This window comes from Hibiscus syriacus, unplaced genomic scaffold (assembly GCF_006381635.1).
Source record: "Hibiscus syriacus cultivar Baekdansim isolate YM2019G1 unplaced genomic scaffold, ASM638163v2 tig00110610_pilon, whole genome shotgun sequence".
NCBI lineage: Eukaryota > Viridiplantae > Streptophyta > Magnoliopsida > Malvales > Malvaceae > Hibiscus > Hibiscus syriacus.
In genome coordinates, this window is record NW_024062800.1 from 2,803,934 (window position 1) to 2,820,688 (window position 16,755).

General features: G+C 36.1%; 1 protein-coding gene across 2 annotated transcripts; it reads left to right on the forward strand.

The window, feature by feature from the left end:
- Positions 1–12,346: 12,346 nt before the first annotated feature.
- On the forward strand, positions 12,347–14,176 carry LOC120135489. Of its 2 annotated transcripts, none has more exons than XM_039151765.1 (2): positions 12,347–12,645; positions 13,471–14,176. In XM_039151765.1, the coding sequence occupies exon 2, from the start codon at positions 13,519–13,521 to the stop codon at positions 13,927–13,929; it is 411 nt and encodes a 136-aa protein (XP_039007696.1). In that variant the 5' UTR covers positions 12,347–12,645; positions 13,471–13,518; the 3' UTR covers positions 13,930–14,176. The 2 variants fall into 2 exon arrangements, with proteins under 2 accessions (XP_039007696.1, XP_039007695.1); XM_039151764.1 differs by having other exon boundaries at positions 12,347–12,553.
- Positions 14,177–16,755: the final 2,579 nt, after the last annotated feature.

Here is a 16,755-nt window from a genome sequence, read left to right on the forward strand (position 1 = left end):
TATAAAAATAATTTAAGTTCCTTACACATGAAAAATATACAATCGTGTATTCAAAGGTTTCAAAGAAGCAAGTCCTAGAGTTGCTTCTATCATCCTCAACAGTCATGTACATTCAATCATATCCATCAAGAGTTCATCATCATCTGGCATCATTAATTTATTCCAGAAAACCCATTCAACCACTTACTAATGTCATGGCATATTCATTCTACTAATACTATCATGTAATGATTTAAGAACCCTACCTTGGCTAATTATCAAATATATTTGAGATTTCTAGTGTCGGTTTAACTTAGGTTCAATTTTTTTTGTAGCACCTTGTATAATTATCCTATGAGTGTTGTTAGAGGTTGTAGGCCAACCCGTGGCCGTGGTCGAGGGCGAGCAACTCGGTCTTCTGTTACTATAGACGATCTGATATCACCTTCAGATAATCCTATTCTGCATTTAGACCTGCCTATTCCAGAGATGATCCGGTTACACCTGCAAGAGATCCTCCCGTCAATAAGGACGAGGACACTGATATGGTTGAGGATGCCATTAATAGAGCTACATTCCGTATGTTCAGGAGAGCTGCTAGAGTCTCTGGTAATATGTTTGTGGTCAATATTTCGAAGTCTTTGGTAGTTGCTGGAGTAGTTCCATTCGAAGGCATTACTGGTGGACCTCTGACTGAGGCTGAGTATTGGTTGGACGATACAGAGGGGATTATGGATGAGATGGACCTGAGGCCTAAGAAAAAGTTAAAGGGGACCCTAGCTATGATAAAGAAAAAGAGTTTTAGATTGTTGAAATTTATTTTTGTTAGTATTCTGAGAAATCAGTTGACTTGAGTTTTTTTAATGAACGTTTTCGAAGTCACTACATCGGAGAGAGATATTTGCATGAGTGATGCCAAGAGTTTCAAAATCTGGAGCAGGGTGATGTGTCTGTTATGGATTATGAGATTGAGTTTATCAGGTAGAGTTGCTATGCTACTGGACTTGTTGACACTGAATCAGATTGGTTCTTGAGGTTCAAGAATGGAATCCGGTATGAGATCAGGAGTCGATCTACTACCCATCGGAAGAGAAACTTTGATGCCTTGGTTAAGATAGCCAAAACCGCTGAGGAGATAGAACGAGTGGGTATGGAGCACATGAGAGATAGAGACTAAGATCGATACTGATTCAGGAGGCCTTCTGGTTCTATTAACTCTTCTGCATGCCCCATCAAGAGAGGTAGGGTGAGTCTTTTCAGAGAGGCGGTGCGAGTGCTAGGCCTGTGGCATCAAGTTCGTTAGATGTGGAACCTTCTATTCAGGGTGGTTCTTCTGGATCACAACCTTTTTCATCATGTGAGCACTGTGGGAGATGTTATTTTGGTGAATGCAAGAAGAAGTTGGGTTCCTATTTTAGATATAGTTAAGGTGACCAACTCCTGAGTGATTATCTAGAGCCAGCTCATATAGTTCAGACACCAGCTCGTACTCTCACTCGTACTTAAAGTACAGTTCAGACTCCATGAGGGGGGTTATAGTCAGGTGAGAGCATTGGGATCAGCTAGTAGAGGTTGAGCTTCTCATCGTAGAGCCAGATCTGAGGTTAGACAATCTATAGTTGGGACTGTCGGCGCACCCCACAGTGCAGCAGAAACAAAACTCGACGATCTCACCAGCAAACCAAGTACATAAAATTGAAATCAGGAGGAAGGGATGCGAACACCTACAGTGGGTTCCTTGAAAAACATCAAGAACAATAGTGAATACTGGTGGTGTAGATCGGTTCGAATCGTAAGCCTCCATTAAATCACGTCTTGGCCTCTACTCAGTTCACCCGATTGAGAGCAATATTTGTTTTCCCCAAAACTGTTTTGAGAGAAAACGACTGAAGGTTTATGTGTGTATTAAAAAATGGATGCTATACCTAACACACCCTTTTATATCTATTACCCTAACATCTTAGGGTTTTCAAAGTTATTTCAAATTAACAATAAAATATTATTTAATTAATTCAATTAAATATACATTAAAGACTTATATTCTGAATTATAATCTTTAATGTTTATTTCAAAACTTATTTAATTATTCCAAATTATATATATGCCAATTAAAAGAGTAGTAATCTAAATTACATTCCTTTAATGCTTACTTATTATATTCGGGATAATTAAAATCATATGTATATCAAATATACATATCATAACTCTATATATATTTTAGTAACATACAACAAATTGTACATTTTTTCTCATTTCAATCCTAGGGTGTGACCCTGTAGGTTCTTGTAACGTTAGTAGTAATTATTAGAACAATTCTAATATTACATACAATGAGTGACATCTAGCAATATATCATTGTCGCCAAAGTTACAAGAAATTATGATTCGATATATCATCTTCTTGATTAACTCTTTTATGTATTACATCATTTTGTCCTTTATATCTAGAATAGGCACAAGTCTTAGAATAGTCACACTTGTATAGCCCATCTATTGTTTCTTGATATCTAGAGTAGACTATAATTAACAAATATGATATCACATATCAATTTATTCGAGCATGGCCATGCATTTCTAGTCTCACTCAATCAAGTGGCATGTGATATATTTCCTATTATGTAGGAAGAACAAATCCTATCTTAACCATATACACCCCACTACATATATCGAAATATATTCAATAACTAGTCTTTATAGTGCAACCAGTTACGGAGCATGTTTAACTGTATCAAAACATACAACAATATATGTTGGGATGATATTGATCTCAAGTCTAAGGATCATACATATAGTCATCACCATGAGCAATGTTGTGACCGTTACATAATAATCCAAGACATATGCTCATGATGGGTCAATCCAATACATTGTTCTCTAACAATATAATCATGTATCAATTTTGACATCTCTATGTCAATGACAACTCCTTGTCATCAATCAATACCATGTTAGTCTTAAGCATATTATTATTGTCCATGCCCGTAAAAATACTTGACTATGGATCTTTTAATAATGTTATTAAATGGACTTTATTATATTTCAGTTTATGTTAAACACAGACACATAACTGAAAATAATAGTGGCAATGCCTTAATTTAATAAAATCAGTAAATAAATATATTATTACAATCATCATATGATTGGTCTTTGGGCATACTCTAACACTATTCAGGGTGGTTCTTCTGGATTGCAACCTTTGTCATCATGTGAGCACTGTGGGAGATATTATTTTGGTGAATGCAAGAAGAAGTTGGGTACTTATTTTAGATATAGTTATGGTGACCAACTCATGAGTGATTATCTAGAGCCAGCTCATATAGTTCAGACACCAACTCATACTCTCGCTCGTACTTAGAGTATAGTTTAGACTCTAGGAGGGGGTTATAGTCAGGTGAGAGCATTGGGATCAGCTAGTATAGGCTGAGCTTCTCAGCGTAGAGCCAGATCTGAGGCTAGACAATCTATGTTAGTTTACGCTACTAGACGTCAACGGGACCGCAATGAGCCTGATGTGATTACATGTACTGTTATTATTCATTCAGTTCTCTACTTTGCATTATTTGATAATGGTTTTACCCATTCCTATGTGTCGTATTCTATTTATGAGGGTCTAAATATCCTGGTGGAGAATACTAAGAGTTCGATGAGAGTTCAAAGTCCCGTAGGTCAGTCAATAGAGTTAGATCATATTTTTAGAGGGTATCCTATAGAGATCCATGGGGAGATCTTTCTGGCCAAACTAATGGAGTTACCTTTGGAGGAGTTTGACTTGATTCTTGACATGGATTAGTTGAGCTAGCATCAAGTTAATCTCAATTGTGAACCAAGAGAGTTGTTATGAAGACTCCAAATAACTAGAGGATTGTGATGATCGGGGAACGTCATGGATTCCTGACGAATGTTGTGTCTGCTTTGGTAGCTGAGAGGATGATCAGGAAGGGTTCCAAGATGTTTCTTGCTTATATTATGGATACTATGAGTTCTCGATCTGACATTGAAGGCGTCCAGATTGTTAAGGAATTTCCCGATGTTTTTTTAAAAGTTCCCAAGATTGCCGCCAGATGGAGAAGTTGATTTTGAGATTTAAGTCTACTATGGTTTCACCCGATTTCGATTGCTCCTTATCGTATGGCCCCAAAGGAGCTCAAGGAACTAAAAGTCCAACTCCATGAGTTTTTGGATAGGGAATTATTTCGACCCAGTGTTTCACCATGGGGAGCCCCAATTCTCTTTGTCAAGAAGAAATATGAGACATTGAGACTCTGTATTGATTACAGGAAACTAAACAAGCTCACGGTTAAAAACAAATATCCTCTGCCTATGATCGATGATCTGTTTGACCAGTTTCGAGGGGCCTTTATCTTTTCAAAGATAGACTTGAGGTATGGTTATTACCAACTCAAGGTGAAAGATTCTGATGTCCCAAAGACTTCTTTTTGTACTCAATATGGGCATTACGAGTTTTTAGTGATGTAATTCGGGTTAACTAATACCCCTGATGCTTACATGGATCTGATGAATCGGATGTTTTGACCTTACTTGGACCAATTTGTAGTTGTGTTCATCGACAACATACTAGTGTATTCTCGAACTGAAGCAGAACATGATGATCATTTAAGGATGCAGACTCTGAATGAAAACAAGTTATACACGAAGTTGAGAAAGTGTTAGTTCTGGCTCAGTGAAGTGACTTTTCTTGGGCATATCGTTTCTGCTGAGGGAATTCGGGCGGATCTGAGTAAAGTGGAGGCTATTCTGAACTGAAAGCAACCCAAGAACGTCTTAGAAATTCGTAGTTTCTTGGGCTTAGTTGGTTATTACCGTCGTTTCGATGAGGGCTTCTCCATTATTGCAGATCCTCTAAAGAAACTATTAAGGATAGATGTTCCATTTGTATGGTATGAGGACCAACAAGCTATCATTGAGAAAATGAAGACTGTTTTGAATCAAGCCCCAATGTTGATTCAACCCGAGTCTGGGAAAGACTTTTCTATCTACAGTGATACTTTTCACTCTGGATTAGGATGTGTTTTGATGCAATATGGGAAGGTTGTTGCTTATACATCACGTCAATTAAAGTCGCATGAGAGCAACTATCCCACTCATGATCTGGAGTTAGCTACCGTGGTTTTTACTTTGAAGATCTGGAAACACTATCTCTATGGAGAAAAGTGTTATATATACCGATCATAGGAGTCTGAAGTATCTTCTTACTCAGAAAAAGTTGAATATGAGGCATCATCGCTGGTTGGAGCTTCTAAAGGACAATGATAGTGAGATAGAGTATCATCCAGGGAAGGCTAATGTGGTGGCTGACACCTTGAGACGTAAGGCGATATCTGATATAAGAGCCTTGTTTACCAATTTGAGTTTGTTTGATGATGGTAGCTTGTTATAAGAGTTACAAGTTAAACCCACTTTGGTCGAGGAGTTTAAGGCCAAATAGCTCCTTACTTCTCATGATTGAGCAAGTTGATCAAGGAATGAGTTCAGAGTATACTTTTGATTAGGATGATATTATGTGCTTTCATGGTCGTTATTGTGTCTCTAAAGATGATACGTTAAGACGGGCCATAGTAGTCCTTATGCCATGCATCCTGGTGGGGACAAAATGTACAAGAATCTTAAGGAGCGATACTTTTGGAGTGCCAAGAAGAATGATACTTCAGATTTTGTAGTTTGTTGTCTGACTTGTCAGCAGGTTAAGGATGAGTACCAACATCTGTTGGGATTGTTGTAATCTATTAAGATTCTTGAGTGGAAGTGGAAGCGTATTATTATGGACTTTGTTACTGGTCTTCCTCTGACTCCTTCCAAAAAGAATTATGTTTGGGTGATTGTGGATCGACTCACCAAGTCAGCTCATTTTATTTCTATTCGGGTTAATTATTCTTTAAACGAGTTGGCTAAATTATATATATATGATATCGTTAGACTCTACGGTGTTCCATTGTCCATCATCTTCGACTGAGATCCGAAGTTTACTTTTAGATTCTGGAAGGCTTGCACGAGGCTCTGAGTACTCGTTTAATTTCAATACAGCTTTCCACCCACAGACTGATGGTCAGTCTGAGCGAGTGATTCAGGTGCTGAAGGATATGCTACGGAGTTGTGTGATTGACTTTCATGGTAGTTGGGAAGATTTCTTCCTTTTAGTTAAGTTCGCTTACAATAACAGTTACTAGGCAAGTATTCATATGGAACCGTATAAGGCTCTGTATGGACGTCGATGTTGTACTCCTATATGTTGGACAGAGTTGCATGATAAGCAGAAATCTTATGCAAATTAGTAATAGAATGATACCGAGTTTGAGGTTGGGGATCAGGTCTTTCTGAAGGTATCTCCATGGAAGAAAGTGTTGAGATTTGGATGTAAGGCTAAATTAAGCCCTAGATTTATTGGGTCGTATCATATTCTAAAGAAAATAAGGCTTGTTGCTTATCAGATTGAGTTGCCTCCCCAGCTCAGTCGCATTCATGATGTTTTTCATGTATCCATGTTGAGGCGATATCATCCAGATCCAAGTCACATCATTCAGAGTGAGGAGGTAGAGTTAAGACCTGATTTGCCTTATAAGGATGAGCCCGTTCAGATTTTAGATTGGGATGAGAGAGTTCATCGAAATAGGCATATTCTGATGATCAAAGTTCAATGGATTATCTATGGCCCCTCAAAAGCTACTTGGGAGACATTGGAGTCGATGGAGGCTCAGTTTCCGCACCTTTTTCCATGAGGTAAATTTCAAGGATGAAATATCTTTTAAGGGGGAGAGTTGTCACACCCCAACTTAGGGCCTAAAAATTTTCTTAAAATTCTTCCGATGACTAAATTGAAATTTTAACTAAATTCTGGGCCAAAGTGAAATTTTAATTAAATTCAGATCCAAGTTCATAATGTATCAAAAATTGGATGACCTAGAGTGTAATTTACCCATTTTCTTTTTTGGTTGGGTTTAAAACCCAAAATTCAACAATTTCCATTTTTGGAAAGTCGTTTTTTCTCTCTCTCCAATTTTTCCTCATTTAGAAGGAAACATTCAATCATCGTTTCGTCATTGATCGTTGCTTGTTTTCGACACCTCCTGCACCATCGTGTTCCTTGCGTTGTCCCGAGTCTACCAGTGTCCATATTATCTCCATTGTCGTCAGCGTGTGAGGGGGTGAAGAAGATAAAGTTTCTGATATTTTGAAATCGAGCTCTCCGTCGTTCACCGCTGTGAACCGATTTTGGTAAGTGTCTCAAAACCCCTTAAAAAGAACGTAAGATTTTTTTTCATAAATTTTTTGACCTCCGAGGGTCACGCACGCGTCCCCATGCATTGTTGTCGCGTGTGGGGAGTTTTCACTGCCTGGTGGGCTGCTTGATAATGAGTTGACTCGACCCGCCTGCCTGACCCGACCCATGTTTGACCATACTCGAACTGAATCGATCAACCATTGATTGTTAACCATTGAATATTGATCATTGACAGACCATTGACCGTTAACCGTTGACTGTTGATCGACCGTTGACTGGTGTTGACTTTTTTGAAAACCTCTATCATAACGTTTTTTGACGTTCTGAGTCCGATTCAGCAATCTGTTTTGCCAAATTCTGACCCAAAAGCCCCAAATCGACCCCATTAATATGAAAATGCTTAGTATTTTTAGCATTTTTACTTATTTAATTGGGATTTGATTATGGAATTGATTCGATAATATATTTTTATGAAGGTACTCGTATTTCACGTGATTGAGGGTCGGTTAGATCTGGTGCTTCTCGTCTGTCAGATCCGCATGATCCACGTTCCTTGAGAATTACTCATATGTATCTATAAATTATTTAAATAGGGGTTATTATTATTCATATTAGGATTCCGTTATAGATTTTCCGATTCGTAGGATCTTACGCTACCGCTAATCGTGATCGACATACTTAGTAATAGGCTTCCTTATCAGACTACTCAGACCAGTACATGTGTATTTCCTAATGGTGTTACATTACTGTTTTAAATTATTCATCTGAACTGTTTTAGATTTCTGATAATATTGAATATTTTTACGACACGATACCTGATTTTTTAATATTGTTTATCTAATATCGGATTTACTATACATTTCTGATATGATCTCTGATTTATGTATTTTTTGTATCTGATTTCTGAGTCTGGAATATTTTCATGTTTTAAAGGATTAAACTATCGTTTTCACTCGAATACATAAATGTTTATTACTATCATTGGGGGCATCATTGTATATCTCTAAATGCCTTTTTGTTATACTTTGGTGACACTTGTTTTTGCTACCGTCTCGATATATCTGTATTACCGATATTTTATTCTGTATATGTTTTATACGGTTCTCTGATATATATATATGTTTATCGTATGGACTTTTTTATGACTAATTTTGTATTATACTGTTATATGGATTTTAACGTTGTTTTAAATATGAAAAGAAATTTTTAATACAATATGTAACCGCCTATATTTGAGCATAACGTCCAAGCCGGGTCAAGGGTTACAACAAATACATTGCAGGCTTATTGGAATTCACATGGTTCTTCGCCTGTAATGCTAAGCTTCTTTCAACAAGAGAAGCAATCTTCAAAATGTTCATCTGGTTCCTGAGGCTTTTCGGTTTCTTCCAGTAAGGATGCTTCAACCGGCTCAGTGCTCGCTAGTAAAACTCGAATAAGGTGGACGCAGGACCACAATGACAAGTTCGTGGAGTGCGTTAAACGCCTCGGGGGTGCCGAGAGTAAGTCAATACTGAAAATCTAGAGAATCCATTGATTGATTCTTCAATGAATTTGTTTATGTATTGCTTTTGATCTAACAGAAGCAACCCCGAAGGCAATTCTGAAACTGATGGATACTCAAGGGTTGACCATCTTTCATGTTAAAAGCCATTTGCAGGTACTAATTCAATTTTAGGAACTTGGGATGTTGATTAAAACATGATAATTCTGACTTAAATGCTAATATCAGATTTTGTTCCCTTCTGGTTTCTTGCAGAAATATCGAATTGCAAAATACATGCCACACTCTGCTGAAGGTATAATTTGCTATTATGATTCTGTTTCTTTTCTGGTTATAATCTAAAATCGTTTTCTTTTTGCGGGAAAATCAGAGACAAGAACGAGTACAAGTGATGCAACTCAGATGGATGTCAAAACGTAAACTTCTTCACCCCTTCATATTCACCAAAAATGTTCATTTTTGTTTTCCCCAAAGCCTGAAATTCACAACCAAATTTTCTTTTCTGCATTTCCACCATGTTTGATGCGGCAATTTAATCAAAATTTTCTGAGTTTATTCCTATGTGGTTGTGGTTTGCACCTCACAGAGGCATTGCACCTTCAGTTGGATGTCCAGAGGCGTCTTCATGAACAATTAGAGGTTTTAGCAATGTCCTTTGCTTCTTTTTCATTTTCGTGGTATATCTTGCCATCATTTCTGTTCTGAATGCAGTAACTCAAGCAGACAAGCACAAATATTTGTTTTACTATTTGGTGGCATCCTGCTCTTCATCACCATAAAATTGAAGTTTGTTTGTTTTTGGTGCTCAGATTCAGCGAAATCTGCAGTTGCGAATTGAAGAGCAAGGAAGGCAGCTGAAGATGATGATTGATGAGCAACAAAGAACAAGTGAAAGTCTCTTAAAAAAGAAAGATTTCAGCATCACTCCATTTGATAATGATCCATCACTTAACTTGGAAGATGTTGAAGCTTCAATTGCAGAGAGTTCAGGGACTGCTAACTCTCCATCCAAGATAATGTTAGAGCTTCGGAACTCATGTCAAAAGATGACCCATTTAAATAAAAAACAAAAAATTCCCCAATTCCACCTCAAGGAACATAGAAATGCAATTTTGTTCAATCATATGAGCTTTGGGTTGTGAATATTAATTGAACTATTTATGCACATCAAGCTCTTATAACAATGTCTAGTTTTAAATGTTATAGACTAATCAATGGAATTCTTTTTAGCCCTTTTTGATAGCTAGTAGTTTCCTTGCAATATTTGTGTTCAATCATATGTGAGAAAGTTGGTTTAGAAAAATTTAACATTTTTCTCATAACCACTTAACGTTTGATTCAAATACTGATGATACTTGAATGTGTTTCTTGTACAAAGTAAAAACTTTACCTTGCCTGCACTCATACATAGTAAAGAGGAGCCGGTTCTCTTCAACTACCATTAGCATAAATGGCCAGTCTTTCTGCATCAGGTAATAAAGTTTTAGATTCTGGCTCCTACTTTATGGTTTTTTTTCTTTATTTTAGGTTCAGCATATAGACATCCACCCACATGCATTTCTTATTATAACCATTGACTTCAAAGTGAGGCCATCATGATACTAATTACTCCAACCAGCTGTAACTATTTATTTCAGTGTGCAATTCTTTAAGATGGAAAATTCATGTCAACTTTGTGTAGGACTAGCAAACTTGTAAGTAAAGGGCCTAAGAATTTATGTGGATATTGTGTTTATTTGTTGAAGTGGTTCTGGTTCTACATATTTGCATAAAGAGTTCTGCCCTTACAGCTAGTGGAATGCCATATTATAATAGTCCCTAGTAATTTCTTGAACCATAAGAATTTATGGTGCACATGAGAATTTTGATTATCAGTGCACATCAAGAACCTTCCTTTAGCTGTCGACACAGTATGGTCGGAATCAAGAAAGTCAAGACCGGCCAGGCAGTGATCTCGAAACTTCATATCGACCCCTCGGAGTATAACAGAGTGAGCTCCGAAGTGCGGCTGATAAACTGCAAATAACAATTATCTTTAGTTGATTGTAGTTATGTTTTCTGCAGCAGATTTATCCAAGAACTAAAATAGAGTTTTGTCAATTGTTGTTGGGACTTAGGAGTGGCATGAATCATAATATAATTAACTTGAGAAATGGACTTCCTCTTTGTTTACACTTTTCATAACTACACAGAGACTAAAACAACAACTTGTATGTTAATCAAACTTGAATTTGGTAAAAGTTTCAAGGTAAGTTGATTATACAATCAGAACACTGCCCACTGTTGGAACTTGAAACATAAAATCTCCGGCCCCAATTCTAATCCTTTTTCTTTTTTCCATCGTCCAAAAATAAAAACGATAGTAAATTTATTTTAGCTTTTTTTAAAAAAAAGGCCTTTTCATCTTTTGCTATGGAATTGTGAAAAACACCATTCAACTACAAAGACAGATCCATTTCATCAGATACAGACACATATTGTTTATATATTTGATATATCAGTCCATGTGGAAAAAGGATTTATTTTGGAATTTTCCAATAATACCCGATGACGATTATACCCTCATAACAAACAATAAATTACGGTATAGAAAAAGATGAGAGATTTTAGGTCATGTCAACAAACACTTCCACTTGAATGAGCTGAAATGAATAAATTAGGAATCCAGTTTTCTAGATACAATAAAAATAAAGGGCCAGCCTTTATGTAATGTTTTAGCTTTGAAAACTCACTCACATGCTTGAATTGTATGACTGAAATCAAGTCTCAGCTCACACACAATCTGTATCCAAGTACATGAAAAAGAAAATCTGAAATCAAAGCAAACCCTTACTCATCTGATGTTATGCCACGATCACCATACACGTGTCACTTAACCTTTATACCCACAGTCCAGACTTTTCCACCCAAAGAAGTTTTTTTATTAAAATACACGCAATCTCACAGTGAGGACTAAAGCCACCTTCAGTTTTAACCCTACAAGTACAATTTTTCTAACTCTAATACGAAAACTATAACAACCCTTCTAAGACGCACCAAAGAGGGGGGAAAAAAACTATCTTTATAACACTTTTCTCTTCCTCAGCCTTGCCTTCTCTGCTCCATCGCTTAAACTCTTTTAAAAACCCGTTGTGTCTTTGCTGAAATCAAGTCTCAGCTCACACACAATCTGTATCCAAGTACATGAAAAAGAAAATCTGAAATCAAAGCAAACCCTTACTCATCTGATGTTATGCCACGATCACCATACACGTGTCACTTAACCTTTATACCCACAGTCCAGACTTTTCCACCCAAAGAAGTTTTTTTATTAAAATACACGCAATCTCACAGTGAGGACTAAAGCCACCTTCAGTTTTAACCCTACAAGTACAATTTTTCTAACTCTAATACGAAAACTATAACAACCCTTCTAAGACGCACCAAAGAGGGGGGAAAAAAACTATCTTTATAACACTTTTCTCTTCCTCAGCCTTGCCTTCTCTGCTCCATCGCTTAAACTCTTTTAAAAACCCGTTGTGTCTTTGCTGATAGTTTCCTCTTAACTTGCACCATATTATCTGATCTGGGTTTTCTTTATTTCTCATTCAGATTATAGTTATCCAAGAAAAATAAAGCTTTATATTATCTGATCTGGGTTTTCTTTATTTCTCATTCAGATCATAGTTCTCCAAGAAAAATAAAGCTTTCTTTTCTTCTTTGTTTGCTTCAGTAACCTTTGAAAGAAATAAAGACCCAGCTTTTCTTTCCCCCTTGTGCTTGTAGTAACTTCTTGGATTGGTATAATGAGATTCTGAAACATGGGATTTTGTTTCAAGGAGGCAGAATATTGATGTATGTTAAAAGATCAGCTTCATTTTTCTTGTTTCTTTCTTTTTTTATGGTAACGGAGTTATCTATAGAAAAAAAGAAGAGGAAAAAGCCATGCAAATGTTTCTTTCATGTTTTATTGATTTATCATTTATGTGGAGTTAATGCTGTTTTTTTGGTGATGAAGATATGTATATTGTTATTTTGAGTCATAGATTTTGTAACTTTTAGGAATTCAGATAGGAAAAACATCTGCTGTTCTTAACCTTGGATTAATATATTGAAGATGGTGCAAGTTTATATCGGAAGGTAAATAACATGAAAGGGTCATGGATTTTGTATTGATTGATTTGTTTGGGGGGGGGGGGGGTCTGTATTCTCTCTTGATTGCTCAAACTTGGAGATTGTGGTTGTTTGGTTTTGGAGTTTGTTCTTGTGAACTTTTTAGGTTAAATTTAGTTTCATTTGTCTTGAATCTTATTATTCGAATTATTCTATTTCTATCCAATGATTATTTTCTTTATGAAATCTCTTTGATTTATTCTCGCAAGAAAGGCAGTTACAAGGGGAAACCTGCAGTTGGATGAACCAAATAAGAATATCTTTTTTTGGTTTAGGCGGTTTTTACAAGGTCTGTTTAGGAGTGTGTACTTGCTATTTCTTTTGTTAGATATTTTGCATCGAAATAAGGTAGGAATGGGGTGAGTGTTTTTGTTGGAATGATTGAATGGCTGCATGGATATTCTTCATTTATTTAGTATTGCCTCTTGTTTCCAGACCTTGCCCAATTATATTGATGTTATGGTATGTAATTTGCTTAATTTTTAACTGGATTCCGAAAACAGAGTGTGCTATTTCCATTTTGTGTCACTTGTTAAGCTTTGTTCTTGGTATTTCCATATTTAATTTTTTGCACTGAATCCATCTTTTTGTCTTTGCAGAAACCTTCTTTGGTTGTTTGAAATTGTTGTTTACGTGGATCTTTAACAATGAGAAGAGGTAGAGGAAAAGCAAAGAAGCAGAATGTCGTTTCTTCTCTTGATGATCCGGGAAGCGGTGTCGACGAAAAAATTCCGGCTTATAAGAGAAGAGGAAGGCCACAAAAGCAGAAGGATGATTTCGATGAAGATGAAGTGGAGAAGGCTGAAGAGGATGGTGAAGACTTTAAAGGTTCAGTTCCTGCCAAAGAGATGAAAAATCAGGCTGCCACGGAGAACGGAGGGAAGAGGAAAAGGTCAATGCAAACAAAAGAAAACATAGATTCACTCAAGAAAGGAAATGGTGTTACAACAAAGTTGAGCACTGATGACTCAACTAAATCGGTCGGATACCGGCAAATTGGTAGCAGGCGCAAAAACAAGCCTCAACGGGCTGCTGAAGCTGTTGTTGAGTGCAAGTGAGGTTCCAGATTCACCGTGGATTTTGTCTTCTTTCTTATACCAGAAGAAAAATCATTCCACAAGCAATGCTGGTCTGTGCGTGTATGGAATCAAATGTTTCTTTTTGTTCCTCGTTATTTGTTTTTGCAGTTTCCTATTCCATTTCCCAAACGGTTAATTTTAGTTTTGAGCTATTTTGATAAGTAATGCTTGTAATATTCCATGGTTTCATCAAAAATTACAAGGAAAAAAACAGTGATTTTTACCATGAGAAATCTTTTTATTTAGTGGATCTGCATCTGGAAACAACCTTTTTGTTTACCTAGCTGCATATTTTCTTTCATGAGACCAAGTGTACTTTACTTGGAAAACCGACCGAGAATGAGTGCTTTCAGTGTTGTAGAAAGAAGCCTTTAAGCTGAAAAACAGACCGAGAAATGGCGTGTATATGCTGATGGACTAAAGCATTAAACTGGGTGGCTTGTCCGAAAGGAGTGCCGGAATCTTTGTGATGCCTAAATGGTGAAATGAGGTAAAGTTGATTTCTTTCGTTTGCTTCTATAAACAAATTTTCTGGTATGTTTTAGCAGTCATGTTTAGATGAAACTGCATATCCCCATTGCATAATGAAAATATACTCTTTATTGGCAGAGTCATCTTTGGTTAATAGTAGAAAAAAGCTGATCTCTGATATAAAATCTATAACATTCAACCTGTGTTGAAGAAGGTGAAATTTGTTGGTGAAATTACATTTGTTGTGCTTTAAAGTTTGAGATGGATTTCTTCTGTGTTCTACACATATTCATCAAGGTTTCGAGTCTCGGGTTTGAGCACAATATTTACAAGGGTGTGTAAGCGTTTGTTATCATATGGTTAAAAATCTTTTAAATAGATATTATTTTGTAATCATTTCAAACTAATCAAGAAAATATTCCTGAAAACAGCAGTGAAATGTACAATTTAAGTATTACATTTTTTTTAAAATATATTTTACTTATCCAAATGAAAAAACATTAAAATGATATAAATCAAATATATGGAAATCTATATTCTCGAATGATTCATAAGAAAAATATGGTGAAAATATTAATAAAAACAATCTAAAAAACCTACGAGGATGAATAAAAGATAAGTGATCACAATTTATGAGGATACATAAAAGATAATCACTTAAAATTTTATAATGATATTTTTCTTTTGGAAAAGACAATATATTACTTAGCTAAATGTGACATCAGTCAGAAAAATCGAAGTAATAACATCTGGACAATCATAATCAAAGTATAACGAATAAGCTAACTTAGTAGCTTGATGAGCGAGCGCATGGACAACTTGATTTGTTGTACGTCAGACGGGCAATTGAGACATGGGCATAGGAATCCAGAAGACTGTGTGCCTCAACCAGATGAAATGAAGCAACTGATAGATCAATCCGACTGTGAAGGAGTTGACGCACAAGGTTTAAAGAATCACTCTCTATAACCACCTAATGGATTTGAAAGGAATAGACAAGATGAAGACCAGCATTGATCGCAGACACTTCAACCACTGCAGCATCACCACACCCAGATAACATAATGGCTTGACCTGCTACCACCATACCAAGACTGTCTCTAACAAGAATCCCAACTCCAGCTTGTGCAGGGGGGCCGACCATCGCACCGTCTACATTAATTTTAAGAGATCATATTGGAGGTTTACACCACTGATGCATGGGGGAGCAGGAAGGGACGATGTGTGGACAGATGTCGCTAGGTACGCTATCTGGAGGGATTGAGATTCCCTTGGAATATTCCAAACATGAAGTAGTCGACCCTCATGCTTGAATAAAGACATTACCAATATTATTTTCAGTTATATGATTGTGTTTAACATAAACTTAAAGATAATAAAGTCCATATAATAACATTATTAAAAGATCCATAGTCAAGTATTATTATGGGCATAGACAATAATAATACGCTTAAGACTAACATGTTATTGATTGATGACAAGGAGTTGTCATTGACATAGAGTTGTCAGAATTGATACATGATTATATTGTTAGAGAACAATGTATTGGATTAACCCATCATGAGCATATGTCTTGGATTATTATGTAACGGTCATAACATTGCTCATGGTGATGACTATATGTATGATTCTCAGACTTGAGATCAATGCCATCCCAACATATATTGTTGTAAGTTTTGATACAGTTAAACATGCTCCGTAACTGGTTGCACTATAGAGACTGTTATTGAATATATCTCGAATATGTAGTGGGGTGTATATGGTTAAGATAGGATTTGTCCTTCCTACATAATAGGAAATATATCATAGGGCACTTGATTGAGTGAGACTAGAAATGTATGGCCATGCTCGAATAAGTTGATATGTGATATCACAAATTATTCGTTAATTATAGTCTACTCTAGATATCAAGAAACAATAGATGGGCTATACAAGTGTGACTATTCTAAGACTTGTGCCTATTCTAGATATAAAGGACAAAAGGATGTAAAACATAACAGAGTTAATCACGAAGATGATATGTCGAATCATAATTTCTTGTAACTTATGTGACAATGATATATTGCTAGATGTCACTCATTTTATGTAATATTAGAATTGTTCTAATAATTACTACTAACGTTACAAGAACCTACAGGGTGACACCCTAGGATTGAATGAGCAAAGATGTACAATTTGTTGTATGTTACTAAAATATATCTAGAGTTAAGATATGTATATTTGATATACATATGATTTTAATTATCCCGAATATAGTAAGTAAGCATTAAAAGAATGTAATTTAGATTACAACTCTTTTAATTGATATATAATTCAGAATAATTAAATAAGTTT